The sequence below is a fragment of the Brassica napus genome, chromosome C7 (genome assembly GCF_020379485.1).
Source record: "Brassica napus cultivar Da-Ae chromosome C7, Da-Ae, whole genome shotgun sequence".
Classification (NCBI taxonomy): Eukaryota; Viridiplantae; Streptophyta; class Magnoliopsida; order Brassicales; family Brassicaceae; genus Brassica; species Brassica napus.
In genome coordinates, this window is record NC_063450.1 from 36422799 (window position 1) to 36450222 (window position 27424).

The 27424-nt window shown below is 31.0% G+C and overlaps 4 protein-coding genes across 4 annotated transcripts; 2 read left to right on the forward strand and 2 right to left on the reverse strand.

The window, feature by feature from the left end:
• Positions 1–1544: 1544 nt before the first annotated feature.
• On the forward strand, positions 1545–3852 carry LOC106410734 (probable xyloglucan endotransglucosylase/hydrolase protein 27). The gene is made up of 4 exons (XM_013851318.3): positions 1545–1965; positions 2048–2148; positions 2305–2513; positions 3172–3852. The coding sequence occupies exons 1-4, from the start codon at positions 1782–1784 to the stop codon at positions 3677–3679; spliced, it is 1002 nt and encodes a 333-aa protein (XP_013706772.2). The 5' UTR covers positions 1545–1781; the 3' UTR covers positions 3680–3852.
• Positions 3853–4871: 1019 nt separating this feature from the next.
• LOC106411513 (pentatricopeptide repeat-containing protein At2g01860-like) lies at positions 4872–6371 on the forward strand. Its single transcript, XM_048763676.1, has one exon. It carries the CDS (start codon positions 4872–4874, stop codon positions 6270–6272), a length of 1401 nt encoding a protein of 466 aa, XP_048619633.1. The 3' UTR covers positions 6273–6371.
• LOC106431560 lies at positions 6347–7088 on the reverse strand. The gene has a single exon (XM_013872351.3). It carries the CDS (start codon positions 6939–6941, stop codon positions 6369–6371), a length of 573 nt encoding a protein of 190 aa, XP_013727805.2. The 5' UTR covers positions 6942–7088; the 3' UTR covers positions 6347–6368.
• Positions 7089–7209: 121 nt separating this feature from the next.
• LOC106407269 (purple acid phosphatase 7-like) lies at positions 7210–13935 on the reverse strand. The gene is made up of 7 exons (XM_013848109.3): positions 13670–13935; positions 11207–11363; positions 11007–11114; positions 8937–9064; positions 8685–8813; positions 7833–7897; positions 7210–7636 (listed from the first exon to the last, which is right to left on the reverse strand). The coding sequence occupies exons 1-7, from the start codon at positions 13853–13855 to the stop codon at positions 7441–7443; spliced, it is 969 nt and encodes a 322-aa protein (XP_013703563.1). The 5' UTR covers positions 13856–13935; the 3' UTR covers positions 7210–7440.
• Between the last annotated feature and the right edge of the window lie 13489 nt (positions 13936–27424).

A 27424-nucleotide genomic window follows, 5' to 3' on the forward strand; every position in this document is an offset into this window, starting at 1 on the left:
TTGCCATATGTCAATCTTTAAGACCCGCGTTTCCTCACGCGATTCTTATTTTATGGAGCCGCTTACCTTTTTAAGTTTACCGTTGAAATTTTCAAATGTCTCATTTACCTTTCAGGTGTCAGATATGTAATACCACTAGATCGTATAACTCTACAATAAATGGCAAACGCGTGTATTCACTTAACGGGAAGGGGTATTTCGGAGAATATGTCATCAGGGACGGTGTATTGGGACGGCTAATCCAATCCGACTTTAATCTTCTCCGTTATGCGCTTTATGGGAAATTTCAACTAATAAACTAAAAAATACTATTTAAAAACTGAAAATTCAATGATACGCCTTTTATTTCTGACCCCGAAAGTCTCAAAATAAATTGTTTTTTAAACCCTAATGATTCGCCTTTTCTTAAAATGTACCCCGTTTGTCTTCGAGGAGAGATCTCTGGTCCACAGTTTTTGATATACAACTACAATTTATATTCTTCTCTTTCCGGTCTGTATTATGATTTTTTTTCTTTTCTTTTTTGCACTTTATCCCTCTTCAAAGAAACCTCTACAACACGTAAAAACGAAAGACACAACAGTTTGAATAGAATTCACATTAACGAATACACTATGAGTGTGCAGAAAATAAAACGAATACACTAATTAAGAAAAAAGAGAATACACCACGAGGCAGAGTTATTCAGTTATACATTTAAGATTTTGTAAGAATACTGTTTATTTGACATATGTTTGCTTGCAGAGTTTGGAATTTCTGTATTATATATTTAAAAATGAAGTGTTGGTTGAACAGAGCTGACACAGCACCTGTGACTATTTGTCGGGACACATGTGTAAGAAGCAAAGCCCTTCATGCTTTTTTGCTTCTGTCGATATATTTATTTTATATCATACTAGTAATTAAGATTTTTGACAAAAAAAAAGTAATTAAGATTTATTTTTTTGAGATTTAGATCTCATATTAGTATAATTTCGTCTGAAAAAAGTAAAAGAAAGTTGATGTGCACAAAAATAAGCAATCATGGCAATGCTTTAGGATCATTACTAGCGATACCAAATTTAAATTTTGCAATGAGTATTTTTCTCTCGACTGTATTCAAAACTATTCTATGGTTATCAATTACAACACGGATCTAGGCTCATTAATGTAATTGCGAGATTTGAAATAACAAAATGTAATTTTTATTGATTTATACGTAAAACTACTATTAGTGTCATGCAAATTACCTAACTACTTAAATGTTAGTACATTAATAAATAACCTTTTTCTCATTCTTTTTTAAAATATATACTAAAAAGGAGAATATTAGGAAATATTATTTTAAGTTGCTATTAAAGAAAAATATTATTTATTTATGCTCTTCAATATATATTTTTAGCTTAAATTTCTAAATCAGGATAGTTCAAAATACTATAATTAGTATTCGAAAGATATTTTGTTACAAAATCAGGATAGTCCAAAATGTATAGATATTGTAATCAATTTAGGATTTTTGATTTATTCAGTTTTCGCTAAAATCCTGTCACCGCGTAAAATACAGACAAATTAAAAGGAATATGGAAAGAAAAATATTTTGAAAATCGTAAATTACAAAATATAAACCCACCCAAAGCCAGATGGAAACCTCATATTCATTTTCTCTCTCTCTTTCCCCGTCCTCTTTCTCTCTCTATACCTAAACATATAGCTCTCCTACGCAAGCTCTTATCTCTTCCCCTTAATCTTCCCTATACTCCAGACACACGGAACCGTTTGGTACTACAGATACCATCTTTAAAATGGAAACTTTGAGTCGTTTCTTAGTGTTCATGTTTCTGTTCTCCCGTTTTGTTTCCGGATTCACTCTGCAAAATCTTCCAGTCACATCTTTTGAAGAAAGTTACACGCAGCTTTTTGGTGACAAGAACTTCTTCGTTCATAAAGACGGCAAATCTGTCCGGTTAACGCTCGATGAAAGGACCGGTATGGTTTTTAAAATTTTCCTCTGTTTCAGGTTGTTCTTTTTCTCGGTTTAGTGATGATTTAATTTATTTCCTCCTTACAGGTTCTGGGTTTGTCTCAAATGATCTTTACTTACATGGATTATTCAGCGCTTCAATCAAATTACCTTCTGATTATTCAGCTGGAGTAGTTGTTGCCTTCTATGTAAGTGAAATATTTAGCTTAAGTTTAAAGCTATTGTGTATGGCTAGAACTAATCAATTAAATATATTTTTCTAATAAATATTATTAATTTCACCAATATTTATATTGGGATTAGGATCTTAATATAGTTTTTTTTGTGATTTGTAATATTTTCAGATGTCAAATGGAGATATGTATGAAAAGAATCATGATGAGATTGATTTTGAGTTTCTTGGTAATATTAGAGGAAAAGAATGGAGGATTCAGACAAACATTTACGGTAATGGAAGCACTCATTTGGGAAGAGAAGAGAGATCTAATCTATGGTTTGATCCAACTGAAGATTATCATCAATATAGTATCCTCTGGTCTGATTCTCACATCATGTAAGTTTTAAAATGGAAAACTCCAAATAACCATTTCTCTATTAGTTCTCTGTGTTTGTTTGATTGTCTTAAATAAAAATAAAAGTACCTTAGAATATTGAAAGTAGGTTAGGTTCTTGACCCCATTTGGTTTAATATGCTTCAATGCCATCTTCTTTTTAAGGAAAATTCAAGTGGGGCTTAATGTTTTTTTTTGTTATGCTTAAATTTCTTGATGGATTTAAATTTTTATTTCTTCTAGTGGAAAGTTTTGTGATGCTTGGGACATCATTTGCTTTTGTTCTTGTCAATTTCAAGTCTGAGCCCCAAGAATGGTTTACAGCTTTTGATTTTTGGCATCAACAAAGACCCCATACAGAGTTGTATTTTCATTTGGGGGGTCCAATCCATGTTGAGAATCTTTACTTAGTTCATCAAAAGCTGGAGTTTAATGCTAAAAATGTTATCTTTTGTGAGTTAAAGTTTTCTTGGTATCGATCTAGATCGTAATTTCCTCCACTAAAGTGGCATCGATGACTCATACAGAATCTAACTATGTTTATAGAATTTTTTTAATTTTATTTTTACCAGATATATTTATTTTGGATAAATAATCTTTTTAGCTTATTATGATTTTGTGGGTACTGATCAAATTTGCATGTCTTATTGTGTTATGCAGATTCTTTGTAGACAATATTCCTATCAGAGAGGTGAAGCGAACAGCGTCGATGGGCGGTCACTTCCCATCAAAGCCGATGTCTCTCTACACAACAATATGGGACGGTTCTAAATGGGCAACTAACGGTGGCAAGTACGGTGTAAACTACAAGTATGCCCCTTATGTCGCGAAGCTCACTGACTTAGTCCTTCATGGCTGCGCCGTGGACCCTATTGAGCAGTTTCCTAAGTGCGACGAAGGAGCAGACGAGGATATCCGTGCGGCTCAGGAGATTAGCCCGTCGCAGAGGGTTAAGATGGGCGCTTTCAGGAGGAAACACATGACATACTCGTATTGCTATGATCGGAACAGGTACAAGGTTGCTCTGCCTGAGTGTGTGGTGAATCCCGCAGAGGCTCAGCGGCTTAGGGTTCATGATCCGGTAACTTTTGGCGGGATTCCGAGGCGTCACCGCAACGGAAAGCACCGGAGCAGGAGAAGCCGTGTTGTTGGAGCAGAGTCGATATAATGAAACGTATAGTCAGTAACATGGGTGTTGGATGAGATTTGGTGGGGGTTTCTATAATAAGTCCATTTTTATTGGTATTTTTATGTTCAGTGCGTTTTCACAGTTATAGTGGGCATTTTTGTCATTTGTTGCTTGTATATGAAATAAAATAATTTATTTATTTATTTGAGAGATTTGGGGTTTCGCAATACTTATATGATAATGTGTACTTCTTGTTTTTGTGGATGCATATTCCGTTTACGAATATTTGGGGGTTGTAATTTCATTTTCTGTTGATATTTATTGTCATTTTCTTGTTAGACAATCTTCAGTTTTTATTTTAATTCAATTTGGGTATTTTATAGACGAAAGTTTTGTCTCTCTTCTGCTTGTTTTATCCAAGGGGTCCAGTGAATATTATTCGATTTAATTTGGTGTGGCCATGTTCATGCACATATATGTATAGTATATACATGCGATGACAATTTATATACAATCATTAAGTCGGCCCGAAAGAATAGGGGAACGAAGTCATGAGACTCATGACCTTGTGTAGTTGTTATGTTTCAATTTGTCAAAATTTGGGTAATTTTTTAAAAAAACTGTTTACATTAAGGAAAAACATATGAAAATAACTTTGTGCTGGCGATAATGATATACTACATTGTACTTTTCACATTTACATAAAATTATTAGTCGGAGTAAACAATTACCGGTTTATGGTTCGAATTTATGAATCATTCTAAAATCTAAAAAAGAAAAGAAAAACAAATTTGGCTTAGCTCATTATCAGTGTCGAGTATCGCATTTTAGGGACCATCTCTAAAGAGATAAAGACTTGTGAAAAACTGGCATCAGCTCAGTTCTCATTGTGTTGTTTTAGGCGATGCTTTTTGTCCGTCCCGCCAGCTATTTTCCCACTGGAAACCTCCACATGCTTCCAAAGGTCCTGCCACGCAGCTAGTTCTTATCCCGAAAACAATCTTTTCTCCTTTTGCCTTTCCGAACCGGGTCAGGTCAGACCGGTCTAATCGGGTGAGTTCGAATCGGGTAAAAATCGGCGGGTCGGGTAAAATAATTATTAAAAAAAAAAAAAAAGTTCATCTTCTTCCTCGTGTTCTCTCTCTATCTCAAAACCCTAGCTGTTCCCTATTCAATTAAGCTAGGTTACTCTCAATTCGAGTTTGATTCACTGTGAATTAGAAAACCAACGATGATGCAATGTCCTGTCTCTTCGTCACTTATCTTCCAACCGAGCAGTATCCGATTAACATCAAAAGTCTACGCAAAGAAGAAACTCACTAAGAATCTCCGTAACCCACGCCGCACCAAACTCCCTCCTGAGTTCGGTGTCAACTTGTTCCTAAGGAAACCCATCACAGAACCGTTGTTACCACTACAAGAACAAGAAGAAGAAGATCAAGAGCTTGATGGTAGTCCTGATGTCTGGGAACCAAACGAAATCGAAGCGATCTCATCTCTTTTCCAGCAAAGAATCCCTCAGAAACCGGAGAGAGTAGTTCGAGTCAGGCCTCTACCACTTCCTCAGCCTCACAAGCTACGACCTTTAGGCCTCCCAACTCCAAAGCCCAACAACATCAAGAAACCACTAGTGTCATCATCATCAAAAGACCCGAGCTTTCTCATCACTTTAGCTAGAGAGATCAAACACTTACCTTCCCCTGAAGCAGACGTCTCTCTCGTCCTCAACAAATGGTCCACCTTCCTCCGCAAAGGCTCCCTCTCCACCACCATCCGCGAGCTCGGCCACATGGGTTTGCCCGAGAGAGCCTTGCAGACTTACCGCTGGGCTGAGAAGCATCCTCATCTCTTTCCTGATAACCGCATCCTCGCGTCCACCATCCAGGTCCTAGCCAAGCACCGCGAGCTGAAGCTTCTCAAGTTCGACAACACCTTGGCTAGCAAGAGCGTTATCGAAGCCATGATCAAAGGCTGCATCGAAGGCGGGTGGCTGAACCTAGCGAGGAAGCTTTTACTGATAGCTAAAAGTAACAACCGTGTCCTCGACTCGAGTATCTACGTTAAGATGATTCTAGAGATCGCTAAAAACCCTGACAAGTACCATCTCGTTGTTTCCCTCCTCGACGAGTTGAAAGACAGAGAAGACTTGAAGCTGAGCCAGCAAGACTGCACGAGCGTGATGAAGGTCTGCGTGAAACTTAAAAGGTTCGAGCTCGTTGAGTGTCTCTTTGAATGGTACAAAGAATCTAACAGAGAGCCGAGCGTTGTGATGTACACTACCATGATACACAGCCGGTATTCGGAAGAGAAGTATAGAGAGGCGATGAGTATGGTTTGGGAGATGGAGGAATCGAACTGTCTTCTTGATCTTCCTGCTTATAGAGTGGTTATTAGATTGTTTGTGGCGTTGGATGATTTGGGAAGAGCGATGAGATACTACTCTAAGCTCAAGGAAGCTGGTTTTACTCCAACGTATGATGTTTTTCGCGATATGATCAGCGTTTGTATAGCTTCTGGGAGATTGACAAAGTTTAGAGAGATATGTAAGGAGGTTGAAGATGCTGGATTGAGGTTGGATGCAGACACTTCGTTTAGGTTGTTGCAGCTCGAAAACCAAACAATGTCTCTATAAAGTATTAAGACTTGTAATAGAGTTTTGTGTTCTCTTTGATTAGAGATAACATTTTTTGTGAATACAAGAAATTCTATGATAAAACATTTTGTGGTTTTACTGTTTGATAGTGTTTTCAGGAAAAGACGAAAGTGGAAACTGGACAAGTTCAGAATCAGACATAGCTACTCTCTTGTCTGCTGGAACTGATTCTGGTCCATCCATGGATGGTTTAATAACTGTAAAGAACAAAATATTATAGAACAGAGTAAAAGCTAAGAGAAGAAAAGCTGTAGTTGTGAGGAACGATCCGGACATCTCAGGTGGTTCTTCAAACATGAACGGATCCATTGATGAAGAACCTCCACTACTTGTTCTGACAACGTCCGATGATGTCTTGACGAAGGTTCTTGGTTTTTCATCGGCTTGAGATTCGATTTGTTGGTCAAGCTGTTTCAGAGCTTCTCTAGCTTTATCTCTATCGATTTCGAATCTTTGTGAAGAAGAAGAAGAAGGTGAGTCGTCTCTTTCAGTGGCTCTTACAATACCCATCAGATGTTTTTTCTTCTTCTCCATGAATCCGCCATGTACGTACCAATTAAGAGACTGTATCCCTAACACCACCATTCTCTGTTTCTTTTCTTCTACGGCTCTCTGTGATGATGATAAATGTTGTGTGTGTGTGGACATCGTTGTTGGCAAAATTGTCAGATACCACAGGCTTCTTAGTGGATTTTTATTGTCGTTTCAAAATAAGAATTTACAGGCCCATTCGAAAGTATTTTAAGGCTTCAAATAAAAAGGTATGATATTTAATTATTTATACACTCCATTTGATCAAATCCTAAGGTCATACAAAATATTACAAAGTTGGTTGAAATAAGCAACAATATAAATCACAATAACTTGAACCCTTGTTTTTGATGCTCTTAGTTAAAAGCCTTATTTGATCACACAATTTAGCAATTCTATAGAATTTTATAGAATTACAATAACTTGAAACAGCAGAAGAAACCAATGATGTGCACATCAGGTGGTCTCACATATTCCGCACAACAATCGAAATGGATAAATCTCTTACAAATCAAAAATCTCAAATTAAAAGTATGTTTGAATCACTCTCTCGCTCTCTCTCTCTCTCTCTTTCTTTTTAGAGGAATGATCTTTAAAAGTGGCCAAAAGTTTTGGATTATTTGGACAAGGTGAATTGGTGAAGAACATTGCCGGAAATATCATAGTAGATGAACTTAGCTTGATAGTGAGTAATGTGAAGAGACATGAAACCTTGTCCGTCGTAATAAAGTTTTAGTTCTTTTGGATCCCACGGCAGAATAACTCCTCTCCATGCCTTTGATCCTCCTCCACTTGTCAGAAATTGAATCCCACTTCACCAATTCCAAACAATGAATTATTTAGGTTTTGTCTGAAGTAGTAAACATTTAAACTTAACTAAGACTTTGACTAATCTAGATTCAAATAAAATTTGTTTAAAACAAAATGATTTCGTGTTTTATTTTTCATTCAAGAATGTAAACCAATACGATCCCTATTGATGAAAAGAAGAAGTAAATAGAACTTTACCCGTCGGACCCAATGTGCTGCAAGCAATGATCATGTCCGTTCATGTACACGTCCACTTTATTTTCCTTCAATAGTAAATAAAAGAATTACGACAAAAGTACTAAATAAATATCCCCTATACTATATTTGCGAAGTGATTTTGCCACGTGTCCTTTCTACAATCAATTTCACAAAACAAATATGACATGACTACTGAAATTGATGACATGACTTCCAGAAAAATATGACATGTATAATTTCATTTAATGTTGATTTATATTTTGGCAAACTTATTAGAATATGATAATAATTCATATATTACTTTAATATTGATATTTTTTTTTGGTAAACTTTTTTAAAATATGGTAATAACTCATACATTATCTATAAAATAAATATATTCATATATAACATTTTAAATTTCGACATATTATTATTTTTGTATAATTATACAATTTGTGTTACTAAAGCTTTCAAAAATTTCTACAATTTTTTAAAAATTTAAATATCTAATCGTAAGATCATTAGTTTCTTATATATCTACAAATTTTATAAATATTGTTTAGGCTAAATTTTTGATAATTATACAATTTTATATTATTTTTATTAGTTTTATACAAATTGATTTAATATATATCAAATCTATATTAAATATTAGTAAGAAAATAGTAAAATCTATAATATTTAATAAAATTTATTTTTAAATATAAGTTAAGTTTAAAAAGTTAAGTTTAAAAAGTTACTTACTGCACATGGTGTAGGAAAACACCTTTCGTACGAAAAGTTAGTAATAATAAATAACAACTAATGGTCTAATGATTGTTAAATAATTACATCTAGAGTTGGAAGTAAACAAGGAAACAATTAATTTACCTCTAGAATTGGAAGAAGTTGATCGACAAGCTCTTGGGTCACACCATGCTCACCTGCGGTTTTGATCCCATGATGTCCCACGACAAATTTCCATGTGGCACGCGACTTTTTCATCTCTAAATCTAAATCCTGATATTTTCAATAGCAAAAAATTAGAATTATTAGACAATATTATAACCAAGAAGGAGGTTTCTGACTACACCAGGAAGGAGGTTTCTGACTATTAATTTTTCAGAAAAAAATATGTACTACATGTAAGAGGTTGGAGATATATCTATCCCTGGGTAACACGTTGCTCCAATCATAAGTGTGGTCTTCTGGATCTGTGAAGTATTGTTCTACAAATGGATTTGTATCCACGAAGAAAAGCTCCACCATTCCTATAATCACAAAAACAATTATCATTAATCAACCAATTTGGGTAATAGTAAGTGATAGTGTAAATATATGTTGGTTAATGATGATAGTGTAAATATATGTTGGTTAATGATTTAAAGTGTATATAGAATGTTTTTTTTCCTGGGTTATCATTGGTAGTTAACTTAAACTGGATGGTTGCCTGCAAATTCGCAGATATAAATATTGTATGAATATATATATATTATGTTTACAATGTCATAAATCTTGAATAATAATCAGAAACATTAAAAATATACTTTTTAACTTCAAATAGTTTGAAAATTTAAAATCTCAATATTGTTTTTAGTAGCATGAAATATAGTGATATATACTTCAATAACATCTTCCTAATTTTTTCGTTATCATTTCGTTAGCATGAAATTTAGTGATACTTCAATAAGTTCAAATATTGTTTTTCAAAGCCTAATTATCTATAAAGCATATATGTACATTATAAGAGATTAATAATTATTATAGATACAACTATATTTTATATGAATATGAAATCAGTATAGCAATTCCAATAAAAAATGTATTCATTATTTGTAGTGTATAAATATAAATATAAAAATAATTGATCAAACATTATTACACTTTCTATGATTTTAAATTGGATACCATAAATTATTATTTGTAATATCATTTACGTTATTTGCCAAGTGATAATACTTAGTTTTAGACTACCTTTTATTTTAGATCTAATTAAAAATTAGAAAATGTCCCGTTTCATTATATTATGTAGTTTATAAATATATAAAATAATTGATCAAACATTATTATTTTTTATATATTTTCAACAATTAGTTACCATAAATAATTATTTGTTATTGAATTTAGATTATATGGCAAGTGATATTAATTGGTTCTAGATTTTTTATTTTTAAATCTAAACTAAAATAAATAAAATTAAAAATTATCGACCAAGCAGATTATAACAATTTTTTTGGGACTTCATAAATGGTCGACATGTAAGCCAAAATCAATTAAGTGACTTTCTTTTAATATATATGAGGATTAATATTTTTTATAAATGTTTTAGAAACTCTAATAAATAATTTAAAATTATGATAAAATAATTTTGTAAGCCATGGTAGACAATTTTTTAAATTTTTTTATAAATGACTTATACGATATATATGGACATTATAAGACATTAATTATTATTATAATACTTTATATACAAATATAATGTTTTATATAAAAGTATGAAATCATTATATCAATTTCTATAAATTGTGTTCTATTAATTAATTTATGTAGTATATAAATATAGAAAAAATTAATCAAACATTATTACACTTTCTATAATTTTGGAAATTAATTACCATAACTTATTATTTGTAATATCATTTAGATTATTTGATAAGTGTTATTAATTAGTTCTAAACTTACCTTTTATTTTAAACCAATCAAATTATAACAATTTTTTAATTCTTTTTATGATTGACACATTAGCAAAATTCAATTAATTAAGTGACTTCTCATTTATTATATAGGAGGATGTGAGGATAAATATTTTTACCAAAAAATTTAAATAAAGATAGTTAAATATAATAATACAACCATCAAAATTCATATTCTGGTCATATATAATCTAAGAATTAAACTTATATATTACTTTGGTTGCAATTTATTTTACTTGTTTCTATAAGAAGATGAAAAGTTGAAAACTAATGGAGCTATTTTTTTGTCATCTGCTAATATGAAGCTAATAAAGGAACAAAATCGATTTTTGAATTTAAAAAAGTGCTTAAAAATATGTTACTATAGCTTAATTTCAAACTTAATTAAATATGATTTTAGACCGTACCAAGGCAATGCATATTTATATGTCAAACAAATCTTTGTTCCAAATTCAACTTTACCGTCATTAATCTAATATAATGGATGCATAAAAAGTGAAAACAAGAAATAGAAATGAACCTGAGAGTAAGACAAAAGATCTGCGACAAAACCATCTCCAATCTTTTTGGGTAAGAACATGACTTAGTTGTGCAGCAACATTTCCTCTGTAATCATGGTTCCCCAAAACTGCAACAATATTACGTTTGAACCCTCACGCGTTATTCTTCATAGATAACACAATTACGTATTAATTACTCTTTAAAAGAAAGTCATATTACCCGAATACCACTGTTTTTGGAGACTAGGATGAGTGTAGATATGAGAGAATGAAGCTTCAAAAGCAGGATCAGTGTCTCCTTTTAAACCGTCGTCATAGAAATTATCTCCCACTGATATCACATAATCTATGTCTAGTTGCTCTCCCACAATTCCCATCTGCATTGTTCATTTATATAAATAAATTCTTGATTTGCCCATATTTTTTTTTTTTGTAAACTATTGATTTGCCCATTTTTTCTTATTAATTTACATCTGATCATGGTTTTCTAGAATTTGATAATATATGAGTGCGCTATTTTTATTCGAACAATAAAAATTAATATTGGAACTCTTTTTACTTCATTGCCAAACAAAAAGTCACTTATAACTATAAGGAGATATTCTGTAATGTTAGTTTTATTAATGAATCAAAACTTCAGCTTCTTTGTTTCATCAGTTAGGCAAATATGCATTGTAATGAAGCGTATCAACTTTTTAATTACAAGAACATTTACAGGAATATGATGTTCAATCATTTTCAATCAATTCAATGTCAATGTATTGCGTAGAACGAATGACTTCCTATTAGAAAGATATGTACGCAACAAACGAATATATGCTCAAATGTTCAATCATTTTTGTTCTTTATAAAAAACACACAATTCAAACCTAATCATTTGGGTGGTATATACAAATACATATTTCGAACAAGAAAAAGAAATCTTCAGCCATAAAATTAACTAGATCTTGACTGGTGCGTCCGCACGGGTGTGTTCTTTTATTTGTAAGAACATTATAAATTCATAACTAATAGGTAATTGTTGGATTTTAAAAATTATGGTCCATTATATATTATTGTTTGACTATTATTGTATTTGTAATACGAATAAAAGAATACTATACATTCATATATTAATTTTTTTTGTTTCATTGTTTATTTGATATTGTAAATCAAATATTATAGCTATTTCTTGTATTGTATATCTAATTTTATATCGGTGCTCCATAAACAAAATTAGAAAGAAGGTTTACTCAATCTATTAGTTTCTTTGTATTGTATTTTTTATATATATTGAAAAAATTTTTATAATGGTTATTGGAAAGTACATTAGTAAAAATCAATTTTTGAATATATGTATATTTTTGAATCAAATTTTTTTGATTTTTTTTAATGATTAAATTAGACAAAATATGTTTTAGTTAATTAGATTGGACCAGTTGCACAAAAAAAAAGTAATTAGATTGAGTCATTTTCGTATATTTTAAATCTGGTCCAAACAGATGATTTATAAAAATATAATGGACTCAATTTTTTTTAATAACATAAGCCATTATTATTATTTTAATATACTGCAATCTATATTTTTAAACAACATTATATTTATATTTAATTGTGTTATTCTTGTTTCCAAACATTTCCAAAGATACTTCTACTTTAATAAGATAGATAGAAGATATAATATTGCAAAAATATCATGTCACTATTAAAAATCAGATATGTGTCATCATATAATTAATCGTGTTTTTTATCTACCATCATATAAATAATCACATAATTAATAATATTTTATATGTACCATCGTATAAATAATCATATATATTATATTTTTTAAACTTAATATGAAATATAAAAATCATAATTTACATTGGTGTTTGAAATTGTTTTGTATTGTATTTTCTTAAATTTATTTAAAACATTTTTATAATGGTTATAAAAAAACATTTTAGTAAAATCAATTTTTGAATATATGTATATTTTTGAATCTATTTTTGATATAAATTAATTTTAAATTATTATTTTGATTTGAAATATGTATATAAAATTTAAATTTTGTTTTATGATTATTTTAGACAAAGATGTTTTTAGGTAATTAGATTGGGCCAGCAATTTTCGTATATTTTAAAGCTGACCCATATATATAGTTTTCATAATATAATAAATTTCTAATTTTTCTTGATAACATAAGTCTATTATTATTTTTTTAATATATTGTTATCCATGTTTCCAAACAACACTATATTTTTTAACTACTATCTATGTTGCCAAACAAAAGCTTAAAGTACTTCTAATTTAATAAGATAAGTGTTAATTTTTTTTTGTCTTTGACTTGAACGCGCGAGGCAGGTCAAACATTAAAATCTGACTTTATTTTAAACTCCAACCAAATTATAAATCTTGAATAATAAACACATATTTATTACTCTCTTTGTTTCTAAATAATGCATATTTTAGATTTTTCACAAATATTAAAAAAATTATTATTTAACTATCAATGAATTAATTTTTAAAATTAAAACATTTTCCCATAAATTTAAAACCAACAGCATTTCAATAAATCTAAAATTGACAATTAACATTTTTTAAAGTTTACAATTTATTATTAAAAATACATAGAAAATTTAAAACATTAATGTTTTGGAAACAAGTAAAAAAAATGCTAAAACATACATTATTTATAAATCGAGGGAGTACTTATTATTACCTGATGAGCAACGAGAGATTGATTAAATCCTCCTTGCCGTCCCCAATCTCCAACGACCAGAATGTTCAAAGAGCCATCAGATTTCGTCACCGGATGCTCCAACCTTTCAAGCTTTGACAAAGAATGACTGAAGAACATACATAGAACAAGAAACATAAAACGAACACTCAATGCAGACATCTTCATCTTGTATCTTCTTAATTACTTTCTCTGAACTTAATAAAATCCAGAAAAACTAATGTACTGTAATGAGAGGGAGAAGTATAGCTAGGTGCCAATTTATATATACTACATCTCTTATCCGCGCTACGCGCGGTTAATGTCTTTTTAATTTATTCTCAATATATTTAAATTGTCTAGCAAAGTTTGGAAAACAGAAGTTGAGTTTTAGATTTTATAAAGAAGTAGAGATTTAAAAAAAAACAATGATAAAATAGTTGAAAATGTAAATAAATCTAGGTATCAAGTTGTGTGGGAATAGAATAATAATCTGAATGAAGCTTGAATTAAAGTCACTCTTTGATGCATGTTTTTGCATGATCTCCTATTCGCCTTTTGAAATGCTTTATGTAATCAATGGATTTGTTGAAATAGAAACTTGTTGCTGGTGATGACTTGAGTAATAGTTTGCCTGGAAAATATTGGATATTATTGTTCTGTTGATAAAAAAAAAAATTAAGATCTGTATTATTTTTTGATGTGTTTTAAAAAATTAATTACTTTTGAAAAGTTTAGGAATTATGCTTGTGATGATGACAACTTTAAGTTTCCTGTTCTTCTTGCTTTGTAGGATGTCAAAATCTGCTGCTTGCTTATCGCACAGTATGAGTTTAACGATTGTCGACCTGAGATAGAAGTGTATGCATGAAGAGAATTATGATTTTGTTTTTACCTATTGTATTAGGTTTACCTGTTCAGCCGTAAACCGATCGTGGCATCAGTATTGATTCCTGGGTAGGACGGATTTTTTTTTTTGTATTATGAGTATATGTCCGACGACATCTGCACATTGATTTTGAGTTAGAATAAACATCTATGTTTGTTTAATTGATATTGAGCTGACTTATTTAACTGGTAGGTAGGTGGGTGTAGTGGCTAAGCGCAATAGATGTTTGTAATTCTGAGGAGAGAAATTGTGAGCTGAAAATATTGGACCGATGTCTGTAACTTTCGATGTTATTGTCTTCTGGTCGATCTAGATGTAATACGGCAGTTGGGTGAGTTTTGGATGTCGTGAATTATGTATGACAAAAAATCCTGAAAATTCATATATATCTCTCTCTGTTAAACTTCTTGGGTCATTCGGCTGAATGTTTCCGGTGAGCCGCTCTTCTAATGGTTGTCCCTGAATGTGAACAAATTTTGTTGTGCCGAACCAATTAAAAAAATAATGAGTAGTTTAAATCAAATATGTTGGATTGGAAAATATATATATATATATATGTATATGTTAAAGTTTTAATAAAAGGCTTACGTGGTGGTCGTAGCACATGAAGCCGATGTGAATTTGAGTATTATCTATTTGGTGTTTTCTGATGTCCCAAACACTTCTTATACATACCGTGATAGGGCGCACTGAAATCCCTTCCCAAAGTCGGTGGATTCTTTGAGGAATGTGTTGCATGTGAGATGTCATTGTAAAACTTACGATTTTAATTAAGGACATACATTCACCAGTATTTCAAAGTTAAAATATATTTAAAATTATATTTTGTTAATTTTTTAATTTTTTATAAAAATAAAATAATTGATTATAATGGTCTTTGAATTGATAATATATATACATACTACTTTTATATCATTGACTATATATATAGATATTCTTAATTTTTTTACCACGTTCTTTTTAAAAGAGTTTTACTTACGTTTATCAAACCATATACATAACTTTTCCTTATTATATTTAAGGAACCGAAATATAGGTGGGACCAGTTTTATATGTTTATGGAACCGATTGGTCCTTCGGTGTTTTGCCTTGGGGGTTGTATTAAACCATATACTGGGACCATTTTATATATTTAAGGAATCGATTGGTTCTGAGAGAATGGTGCGCTTGGTTTCTATAGGTGGGGATGTTTTTTTTTTTTTTTTTTTCTTTTTCCCAAATTGATATTCATTCATACACCAAAAGACCAAAATTCATACAAAAGTTGACGGCAAAACGAAATAGCCCCAACACTGAATACCCATAGAAAGCGGTAACTAAATCTCACACAGGGGCGACTTAAACCCACATCGGGGTGACTTAAACCCATATAGGGGTGACTTAAAAAAACATAAAACATAAGAACCAAACCAACACTAGCACCATAAACGGATAATCATCACAAGAGCTACATCAACACACCAAGCAGTATTTAGAAAAGAGTAAACGCCAATGATAGGGAGTTACCGCTGCTGCCTCTGGCTCGCCACCCGTTAACCTCCACTTCTCATACTACCACACTTATCGCTGCTGCCTCGCCCGCCAAACGATAAGACAAACCCGGAGACTTCATAACTCGACAAGGGGAGCTCGCTGCTCGGTCCACACACCTTGGATACATACACGACAAACAACTAAAGAAAGAAGCTCACCCAAACACCATGAAACTGAAGCCTTGCCTACAGAACTTCTCCATGAACACTCACGGGAGAAGTCACAAACAGCAAGCAACCACTGAACATATTACCCTTACAAAAAAGACTGCTAAGTCACAACCATGAAAACGCTCTCCCTTGCCCTATCAAGCTCACACCAACTCGTCGGTACACCAAACACTCAAACAACCGGCAAAACTAGTCCTATCCGTAGAAGAACCAGACACTCACCAACGATGAAAATTCAGAGTACCAAAACATATCAAAGATGGATCTCGTTAGAATCAGGAAGCAAAGAGAAAACTAGATCGGGAAGAGAAGGTAGCTTCCGACGTCGGAGAAACCAACGCCGGAGCAAAACACAAAGACCACCTACTGTAACTTTTGAGAGAAAAGGACGGAGGAGGTATAGGTGAGGATGTTTTACTAAATATAATTTTTTTTAAATATATATACTATACTGCTAAAAATGTAATAATGCATAGAAGCTAATTATATTATACAGCTAAATATATATTTGTTAATAATATATCAGAACTCTAGCTCCTATTTTTGGAAATTGATATATTAGTACTAAATTAGATGAAGTCGCCGAATAAAACTATTTTTCTTAATATTAAAGTATAGTCGCTGAAAAGTATAGTCGCTGAAAAGTATTATTTAAAAAGAAAACTTTCCTAAAATAGAATCGTTGTGAATTTAATTTTTAAAATTGTTAAATCACAACCCCTAATGTAAAATATTTTTCTATAAAAATGAAAACTTTATTAAACTTATATATTTGTGAATTTTATTTTAAAAATACAACGTTTTTATCTTTTTTGTTATCCTAATTTCAATTCTTTTAATATTTATATTTTTATATTTTTTTTCCAGAATTCGCTAACAGAAACTAAAGTATGGTTTGAGTGGATTGGATATTCCAATTCATTGACCAAAAACAAACTTAAACTCCTAAAAAAAAAACCTAAAAAAAAATTGCTCGATCCTTCACATTTTTTTTCCCTGAGAAAAAGAGGCAGTAGATTATATATTTACCTGCAGTTTCTATGGGTTGATTATTGGGCGGGTTATCCATTCCGTTGAAACAGCAATCCTTTCAACCAACCTATTATCAATTTGGTATGTGTTTACTTTTTGATTCACATAGGAAAAGCCATAAAATGTTAAAAAGAGGTTTGTTCTGTGTTAAGCTCTGAAAATAACTAAATTTTTCCAACTGAAAACAGATCAGAATATGATAAGCTCTCATCAAAATCCATACACTCTAGCGAAACCAATATTCACAGATGAGTAATGAATGACCTAAACAGAGAAAGCTCAAGCCTTTCATATTATAAAAACAAAGCAAACTTGAACGAAAATAATGCCAAAGGCACATATAAACAGAGCAGAACATAATAAAATTTAATCAAAAGGAATACACTATGGTCAAACCAATCTACACAATACCAACTACTCTGTGTCTGGCCAAACATTAGTGTGATAGTACCTGTTCAACGTGGGTGTGAATTGGACAAACTCTTTGGACTGAAGAGGCGTTGAAGATTAGCTAGGTTAAGTGATGTGTTACTTTATAGTCTCTGTGAATTGGACAAACTTTTTGGACAAAAGAATATTTGCTACACACCCGTGAATGATACAAATTTCCTTAAGTTACATGAGTCTAAATATCTTAATTATTAGACACCCGTGAATGATGCAAATTTTCTAAATTTCCTAAATGTGTATAATTGATTTCAAAATTATGGAATCTTGATAAGTAATCATGGTATAATTGATTTTAAAAGATACAGAAAACTCTATATGTCTTCTAGATTTTGCTCAGATATAAAGAAATACAACAGAGACTATGAGGATCAAAAGAGATATAAGAAAAATAGCCCAAATGATTAAAAGACAAAGTCTTAAAACGAAAACAAACAATGCATTGTATTTGAAAAAACCCAAAAATACTTAAGCTGCAGCAAATTTAAAAAAAAAACGCAATCCTTGAAATATAAAGCATAGAGATAAACACCAATGAACCCAAGTTCTAATTCTCACACCTTGGGCGTTTAGCTGTCCCTGGATCAGCACTGCTACACGTCCGCTTGCTCTCCTCATCTGCAGGATCTCCACGGCCTGTGGGAGGTTCACAGACGTCGTTTCCAGACTCCTTTGCTTCCTCGGACGCTGCACCAATGTCATTTCCAACTGAGGCTTCCGTGGGTGGTGGTGTGTCTAAAGGGAGGATCTTGGTGACAGTTATGGCTCGGGTATTGCCTGAGAAGTTGTGGTCTGTGACTTTCACACAGAACTTATGTGTCTGTCCGATGGTACTGATCGGAGCTTCCGGGACAGGCACCTCATGGTCAGCTCCTTCGCTTTTATTAGCCTTACAATCAATTATAATAGTGTCAGCTTAGTCACTTGAGAGATCAGCAACAATGAGGAAACAATGCATTCGAGATTATAAACTGATGCTCAGTTACCTCAAAGTAGCTGCTAACTAACTCGGATGCGTGCCTACCAGTCAACTCACGCCCAGCATCTCCAAGTAGGACAAAAAAAGCTTGTTCACTGTTGTCATAAACATAAATCTTTGCCCGGTACCTGTTGTCAAAGAATAAGAAACTAACGTCAATAATTCAATAATCAAAAACTAATACTATTGAAACCGTAACTGAATATTAAAGCAAGACAACATACTGTGGAACGCCAGCTGTGTTAACCTTCCCACATTTTGTGTTTGTACAAATCAACGAACTTGGGCCGTTGGTAGCCTTAGAATGGCACTCATTGCATGCAATGTAGTACCAAGGAGAGCCATGAACAACATCATCAATCGTAGCCGTGCACTCAAAAAAGGCAGCCTGCGAAAGTTTGTAAGCATGAGATTAAAATATATCAGTGTTTCAAAATGAGTAAGTAAAACAACTTTACTTTTACCTTTGCAGATTCCTGAGTCATATAGGAGAATATATCTGCTATAGTCAGTGTCTCACGCTTAGTGATGACGTCTGCGCTACCTTTGCAGATTCCTGAGTCATATAGGAGAATATATCAGTGTTTCAAAATGAGTAAGTAATACAGCTTTACTTTCAAAAGTTTGTTGCAGCCTAGTCCCAAAGGTAGAGCTTCATCACAGGTCCACTGCAAAAATAAACTCATAGGTATTTAAGAACTACCGGGAGATGATTACTTGAAATAAAAGAACACACTTACTCATGCGATTGCACATGAATCATAATATGCCGAGTGGTAGCGATCTTCACATCACCAAGGCTGGGACGCTCAATAAGAGTCTGTCCATCGACCAGCTTCATGTGGCCAATAACATCTATAACATTTACACGAAAAGAGTAAGTTATATGACTAATAAAACTCTAGAAACCAAATATTTGAACTACTTATTTAACCCTTAGAATATAGATTTATTTACCTAACCAGGAGGATAGACTAAAAACTACACACAAAGTAATGTAACTGAGAAATGATTTCAAAAACTAATATGCTTACCGTAGAGGTCACCTTTGAGATCACGGTTGGCTTCAAAATCTTCGTATGAATGAAACCTGAAACGATCTTCATCAAAAGAAATGGGAATCTCGTGAAGAACCGACATTTCAGAGTTCCATGCGAAAGACACGGTTGCGACATGATCAGCAACCCGATACACCGGTTTATTTTTCGATCCGTAGATATTGATGAGTTTGTAAACTGAGCCGCGTTTCATATCAGGCAAGTACTTCTTAATTCGTCCCGGTGGGATGAATCCTTGAATAACAGTTCCCTGAAATAACAGATCACGAAATGAGAATGAAACCTCAGAACTAAAAAGATACGAAACAAACACATAGAAACGAACCAACTTCAGAATTAAAACAGACACGAAACAAAACACTACTTTAACTAATTAATCAAGCGTATAATATACGTCTAAAATAACCATCGACAGATACGAAACAAAACACTACTCTAACTAATTAACTAATTAATCAAGCGTATAATAGACGTCTAAAATAACCATCGAAACCCTAGCCTATCAAAAATTCTCGGAAACATAGATTTAATGATCTGGAAACTATTTTTGGAGAATCGACTAACCTGTTCGTCGATGAGGAGCATTTCGAGGCCAATCAGTGTCTTCTTCACCGGGTTCCGAGCCTCCCAGAAATGGATGAGTCGGAAGCGTAGTTGAGCTTCATGGGGACCTAGAGAGATATCCTTAAAGGACATGAATTTTTCATCAGAGTCGGAGGAGACATGCGACGTCCCATTTCGTTTCATCGCCATGGATCGAGTTTTGAGTGGTTCTAGGGTTTTGGTTTATATGAAATAAAATGATCAATATATAAAGAAGGATGAAAAGGGGGAGGTGAAACGAAATCATAAAAGAGGTATTGATTGTGTAGAAGTGGCTCGATTAAATCTCCGCTTCTCTGCTCTTCGATCGGAGAAAACGAAAAGGTAGAGGCGATGAAAAGACGAAGAGGCAGAGACGATAAGCTTCGACGGAGACTCCGAGGTTTGCTTTTGCATTTTATGTTTCGAAATAAAAGTTTAATAAAGCCCCTTTTAATTTGTAAGTTACGGATGAAGCCCACAGAAGCCCACAACACTCCAGACAAAACAGATGGACTCGTGTTTTGTTTAAACCGTGTTTTGTTTAAAACACTTCTGATTTGCGTGAATAAAAAATCTGACGTCGAACACTGTATGCTCTCTATATGGTGCTTTTAGTATTGTAGATGAATCCGTGAGGAAAACCTGGTCCATAAATTATTGAAGAAATTGTATAAAATCATTTTACTATGTTTTTCTTATGTCAACTCATTTTACTATATTTTTTGTCAAATCATTTTGCTATGTAAATTAACAGGACTTTGAGTCTCTGAAGAAATTATATAAAGTTATAAACAATACTAGCTTTTTTCTTATATATATAACTAGGGTCGGCCCACCCTACGGGCGGGATATTAGTTAATTTGATATTCACTAAATGTTCGAGTTGAAATTTGTTTTAAGATTCAAAAATTTGGTTATTTGTTATGTGTTACTTATTAGTATGCGGTGGTATAGTTGTTTTTCGATTATTCTTGCTTTGGTATTGTATCAAATTAACTAATTGTCCAACTCATAATTATAGATGTACAAATGTGGATTTGTGATAAAGTTTGATGACAATACTGTTTTTTCTTTTTAATTCTTATTCATAGTGGAGTGTGCATGTGTCAGAAAGAGACCTATAACAACTTTTATGTTTTTGCGTATGGATTTTATATATATATTATTTTGTATAATGCATACTTGCTCTACAACATTTGCTTGTAAACTAAAAAAACTGTTTTCTATATTTTTAAAAGAGAAAATATTTAGTCTATAAGATAACATGGACATATGTATTGACTATATATAGAAGTTGGGTGTTATTTTAAAATGACATATGTATAGAGGTTTTTCAACCATTACTTCACTGGCACAAAACATTTATAACTGTAAATATCTTCTTTTAAAAGCAAAACTAATAAAAACGTGTACAACAAATGTATTTTGATATATATTATATCCATCAAGTTATAAAGGTTGGAAACATTGCAAAACTGTTTGGAGCAAATTTTTTAACTTCACGATCTTCATCTTGACATCAGTTCAGTGTCGGCCCTGGCTACAAGCAGAAGAGTCATGGGCTTCCAGCCGACACGATAATAAGTATTTTCGCGGCTACATATTTATAAAAAGTGACTTCAGCCTAGTGGTTCTAAGAGAAATTACCAGTGCTAGAGGTGCTGGGTTCGATTATCCCTGACTGCATTCATTTATTTTGGCTCCAAATATAAAATGGGACACGTGTCACTTCCATAACGCACGACTTGATGACGTGGCTTCACGGGAGAGAGGCGAACATTTCTTTATATATATTGATATGCCCATGTATAATATAAACATACAGCCTTATCTAGTATAATATATTTATTTTCTGGCCATGCTGCCTGTACTTACCTGTTAAGAGCAAAGTGTTTATTTTCCTGATTTTTTTTTTTGGTATACATATGTACTTTTCCCTATTTATGTTGGTTTTATTATTGTATCGGATATTTGATGCATTAATACTGTATAAGAGTCTTTGAGATTTTGTATAACTAGTACAATATACTTCTGACATTTTGTTTTTAAATCGAAAGGAATAATAAATTATAATGATTTGAAATATATACATATTAGAGGGAATATTATACTAATAAATTATACCAAGTAATGTGCACACTTTAACATAAAATTAAAAAATGGGATACACGAGAACCAGGCATATTTAAAGTGCTTCCGCCAAAAAATAATTTTGTTGAGTTATAATAATTTCTAAATTTAAAATATATTATTTTAACAGAATAAATTTTATCACAAACTAAAAATTTATAGTGTATTACATTACATATTTAAATTATGATATCACTAATTTTAATATCAAATTTAAAAAATATATGTAGTATGAATTATATATATTTAAAATAATATATTCGATGAAATAAAAACTGAAAGAAGTAATAATTTGTTTTCTATTAGTTATTTATTTTAAATAAGAAATTACTAAATTTTGGTTGTAAATATATTCCAAAATTATAAAAGAAGAAAAACAAAAAATAAGTGTCTAATGAATCAATATATTTCCAGTGGATAAAAGTAATATTTTTAAAATATATGGAAAATAAAAATAAACATAAAAATAAAATAGGTAAGCTAATTAAATAAATTGAATTTGTTTCATTTTAATAGGTAACTATTTTAGCTTCTTATAATAAATTAATTGGACAAAAGTATTAGTTTTAATATTTTACTAGATTCTGATCCGTGCGTCCGCACGAGTGTTTTTTTATAACTTTATATTGTTCTTAATATGAATATATTATCATACTATAGGAATTAAATTTATTTATATTGTTGGTGAGACCATGCATGTTAAGAAAGAAATCTTAACAAAATATTAAGAATAGTGTTTTTAACACTTTTAGGAAAGGAATATGTTAAGATTAGAAATTTAAATTTACAACAATACTTTATAAACCTATTATTACATTAGAAGTTTAATAGAAGGAGTAGTCTTATATTTATAATAATATAACTGACTTACGGCATGGTTCAAACGCAGCGGTTGCGGTTGCGAGAGTTTGCGGATACAGATGGTTGCGGTTTCTAGCGGTTTTAAGAGATTTATACGACTGGTTCTGCGATTATAAATTGGTGCGGAATACTTATAACTGGTGAACTACCAAACACATCAGCGGTTAAATAATAAATTAACAATATTTACATTTTATATAATTATAAAAATATCAAAAATCATAATATTATAATAAGTATAAAAATTATATTTAGAAAATTAGAGTTTTAATTTTTAAAAATTATAGAAAATATTTTTATTTTAAAATTTGATAATATTATTTAAAATATAATAGATATAATTTAGTATTTTTATAATTCCAATTTAAAATTTTTATTGAATAGTTTTATTTTTGTATTTATATTGTTTTTTAAAATAGAAAAAAAGTTATCATTCCGCAACCGCGCGCAACCGCAAACGCTAGTTGGAACCACCTTTTGAATTTATGAGGTTTAGAGCGGTTTGAAACAGTTAAGAACGGTTTGATTGATTGTTGCAAAACGTCAATAACCGCTACCAATCGCAAAACTGCGTTTGCAGATGGTAGCGGAGAAACCCAGTCATACCCTTAGTTCCAATTAAATTGGGTGTCGAATAATGTTGTAAAGGAAATGGAAATTAATAAAAAGATTAACATGTTTCCAATAATTTAGTGATAGTATATATGAAAGGAATATTCTGGTTGATCATATAAGAATATCGACTGGATTTGAAAGATTGATACGCTTGGGTTAATGTGATAGCTTGAAGACAAGGGGCTGTTTTGGAGTGATTCAGATTTTGGTGTTATTTGGTGGAGCTAATTGAGTTTTGTGTCTCAAAAAATATCTTTTCAGTATAATCCCCTATATATTATTTGTGAAACATTACAACATCTTTTTGTAGTCACGTGTCATCACTAGGATAATTCTTAGAATTATTAGAAAAATAGGTTGGTCCATCTAATTATATAATAAGTTTTTTATTAAACTAACCGTAAATTCATTACTAATGTCATTTATTATTTCTTTAAATAAAGATTACGGAATTGCCTAATGTGGGTAAAGTATATATGACAATTAATGATTTTGAATAATAAAGATCTGATAAAAAATGTATCTTCTATCAAATTTGTTTAATTTAAAACTATTAAAATATTTTTTTTAAAAACACAATAACCATATTATAAAAATTTAAATTTTTCTGTATATTTTATATTTTGAATTTTAAAAAATGACTATAAATTACTAAAACTGTTAAAAGTCTCACATTCAAATTTTGCGATCCATGGTTTAAAATTTTTGTTATGATAAAATACAAATGATTACAAAATCATATAAATAAAAGTCAAATTTAATGAATCATTAAGATTTAAAATATATATGTATATATATCATTCTAAATTAAACTATAAACCATATTGAATAAATAAATATTTTAGTTTCAAAATTTACTTTGAATAATTTTTTTTTAAAAGTTTTGAAATAACATTGATAATTTTTTTTTAAATTATCAATTACTAAAATTATTAATCCCACAATAAAATTTTTGTTATCAGTAATTTAAAGTTTTTGCTATTAAAAATACACATGATAAAAAAACATATGAGTAGAAAGCATCATTTAAAAAAAATAGACATTAATATTAAAAATATACTATGTATGTTAATATCATTTAAATTTAAATACATATCCTATCAATTTTTTTTTAAAAAATGTTTGGATTAACAAAATTGATTTATACGTTCGCACCAATTTAATTATATATGTATTAGTTACTGACTTTTAATTATTCAATATATATTTATTATTTCATAATATGGAAGAATATATAATACATAAAATAATTTATATATAATGTTTATCTCGCGCAAGGCGCAGATCTTAATCTATATATCTATTATAAACGCCTAAACGACAAAACTAAAGAAAGTTATAATCAAGTCACGCTAAATTGTAGTATTTTAAAAAATATTGTGGAGCTAACTAATATTAAGGAGGTGGTTATACAAACAACCGATTGTATCCGGTTTGCTACGGACAATTTTTCTGTTGTAAGGCGGTTTGTTAATAGCGAATTTATTAAAAGCAAATTAATAGATAGGTAAAGCGTTAAACGATGTGTTTTAATCCAATGGCACGAATAAGTAATTATTGAGGAAAACTCATGATTATTTCCTACTTGTATTTCTATTTTAATAGTTTAGATGAATTTATAGTTGGATTAAATTTGTTTGATAAAGTCAAAAATATTGAGTTCACATGCAAAGTCGTGCTTACAGTGTAAGAAAAAAACGCAACTACTCCTATTTTAATAGTTTAGATGGATCTATTGTTGGATTAAATTTGATAAGGTCAAGAATATTGAGTTGACATGCAAAGTCGTGCTTAAAGTGTAAGCAGAAAACGCAAATACGTCAGAGCACATTTTCGTCAATTTTGATTTTAGTGGTTCCTTTTTCATATATTTTATTTATCGAGTTTTTTTTTTTTGTAAAAGGCATTTTACGTGAATTTTTCCTAATACGTTTCATTTATATACTGTTTGTTTTAATCGTATTCTGTCCAATTTTGTAAAAGTTCTTTTATTACATAATGTTCTAAGTGGTTCATTTGGTATCATATTTCAACATTATTATGTAACAATATAATTTAGCAATCACCACTTACAGACATTAGTTAATATAATACACTTTTAATAAATACAATTTATTTAAAATCTAATTACTTTATTTTTTGATCTATTAAGTATTTTTCACAATAAGATTATATATTTTAATATATTAAGATACTTTTGCTAATTATATATACCACATTTTAAAAATTAAATTTGGAATAAATCTCCAAAATAGCACCTTTCTAAGTTTATATCACAAAAATAACACTCAAAAACTAAAATGACCAAAATAGTACCTTTTTAAGTTTATCTTTTGAAAATTTTAATTTTTTTATTTTTCAAAATTTGAAATCTTATCCCCAAAACCTCATTTCTCAACTCTAAACCCTAAACCCTAAACTCTAAACCTTAAACTCTAAACCCTAAACCCTAAAATCTAAACCCTAAACCCTAAACTCTAAACCCTAAACCCTAAACCCCATCCTTTAACTCTAAACCCTAAATTTGTGACTTTTGATAAAACATTAAGTGCTATTTTTATGACTTTTGACCTTGAGTGCTAGTTTAGAAACATAAACTTGATTTAGTGCTATTTTTGTCTTTTTCTCTTAAATTTGCCTTAGACCCATGAAAGCTAAACACGTCCATGGTCAACATGATCCCCTCCTCACATACTGCCTCCGCCATTGCGTATCTATGTATATAAGAAAATAGATAATAAACAAATTAAAGGACTCGACATATGCCTTTAGCCTACGAGTATATTTCCCTTTCTTAATCTTTATTAGCTGGAAAATCACCACCATATAAAATACAATGAACTACTAATATGAATATTTGTTTTTCTCACCCCCTTGTAATCAGATCGGTCATTGACTAAATTGAAAATTTTAATTTAGTCAATGACCGATCTGAAAATTTGAAAATTTTAATTTTTTTATTTTTCAAAATTTGAAATCTTATCCCCAAAACCTCATTTCTCAACTCTAAACCCTAAACCCTAAACTCTAAACCCTAAACCCTAAACCCTAAAATCTAAACCCTAAACCCTAAACTCTAAACCCTAAACCCTAAACCCTAAATCCTAAACCCCACCCTTTAATTCTAAACCCTAAGTTTGTGACTTTTGATAAAATATTAAGTGCTATTTTTGTGACTTTTGACTTTGAGTGCTAGTTTAGGAACATAAACTTGATTTAGTGCTATTTTTGTCTTTTTCTCTTAAATTTGCCTTAGACCCATGAAAGCTAAACACATCCATGGTCAACATGATCCCCTCCTCACATACTGCCTCCGCCATTGCGTATCTATGTATATAAGAAAATAGATAATAAACAAATTAAAGGACTCGACATATGCCTTTAGCCTACGAGTATATTTCCCTTTCTTAATCTTTATTAGCTGGAAAATCACCACCATATAAAATACAATGAACTACT

Excerpts from the sequence above, each read along its gene's own strand:
- LOC106407269 (XM_013848109.3), bottom strand. The coding sequence starts at position 13,855 with ATGAAGATGTCTGCATTGAGTGTTCGTTTTATGTTTCTTGTTCTATGT. Across the intron at positions 8,814-8,936 it reads ATATCTCCAACCTCTTACAT|GATTTAGATTTAGAGATGAA; the intron begins GTAGTACATATT and ends TGAAAATATCAG. Across the intron at positions 7,898-8,684 it reads AACTTCTTCCAATTCTAGAG|GAAAATAAAGTGGACGTGTA; the intron begins GTAAATTAATTG and ends TTACTATTGAAG.
- LOC106431560 (XM_013872351.3), bottom strand. The coding sequence starts at position 6,941 with ATGTCCACACACACACAACATTTATCATCATCACAGAGAGCCGTAGAA.
- LOC106411513 (XM_048763676.1), top strand. The coding sequence starts at position 4,872 with ATGATGCAATGTCCTGTCTCTTCGTCACTTATCTTCCAACCGAGCAGT.
- LOC106410734 (XM_013851318.3), top strand. The coding sequence starts at position 1,782 with ATGGAAACTTTGAGTCGTTTCTTAGTGTTCATGTTTCTGTTCTCCCGT. Across the intron at positions 2,149-2,304 it reads GAGTAGTTGTTGCCTTCTAT|ATGTCAAATGGAGATATGTA; the intron begins GTAAGTGAAATA and ends TAATATTTTCAG. Across the intron at positions 2,514-3,171 it reads TGGTCTGATTCTCACATCAT|ATTCTTTGTAGACAATATTC; the intron begins GTAAGTTTTAAA and ends TGTGTTATGCAG.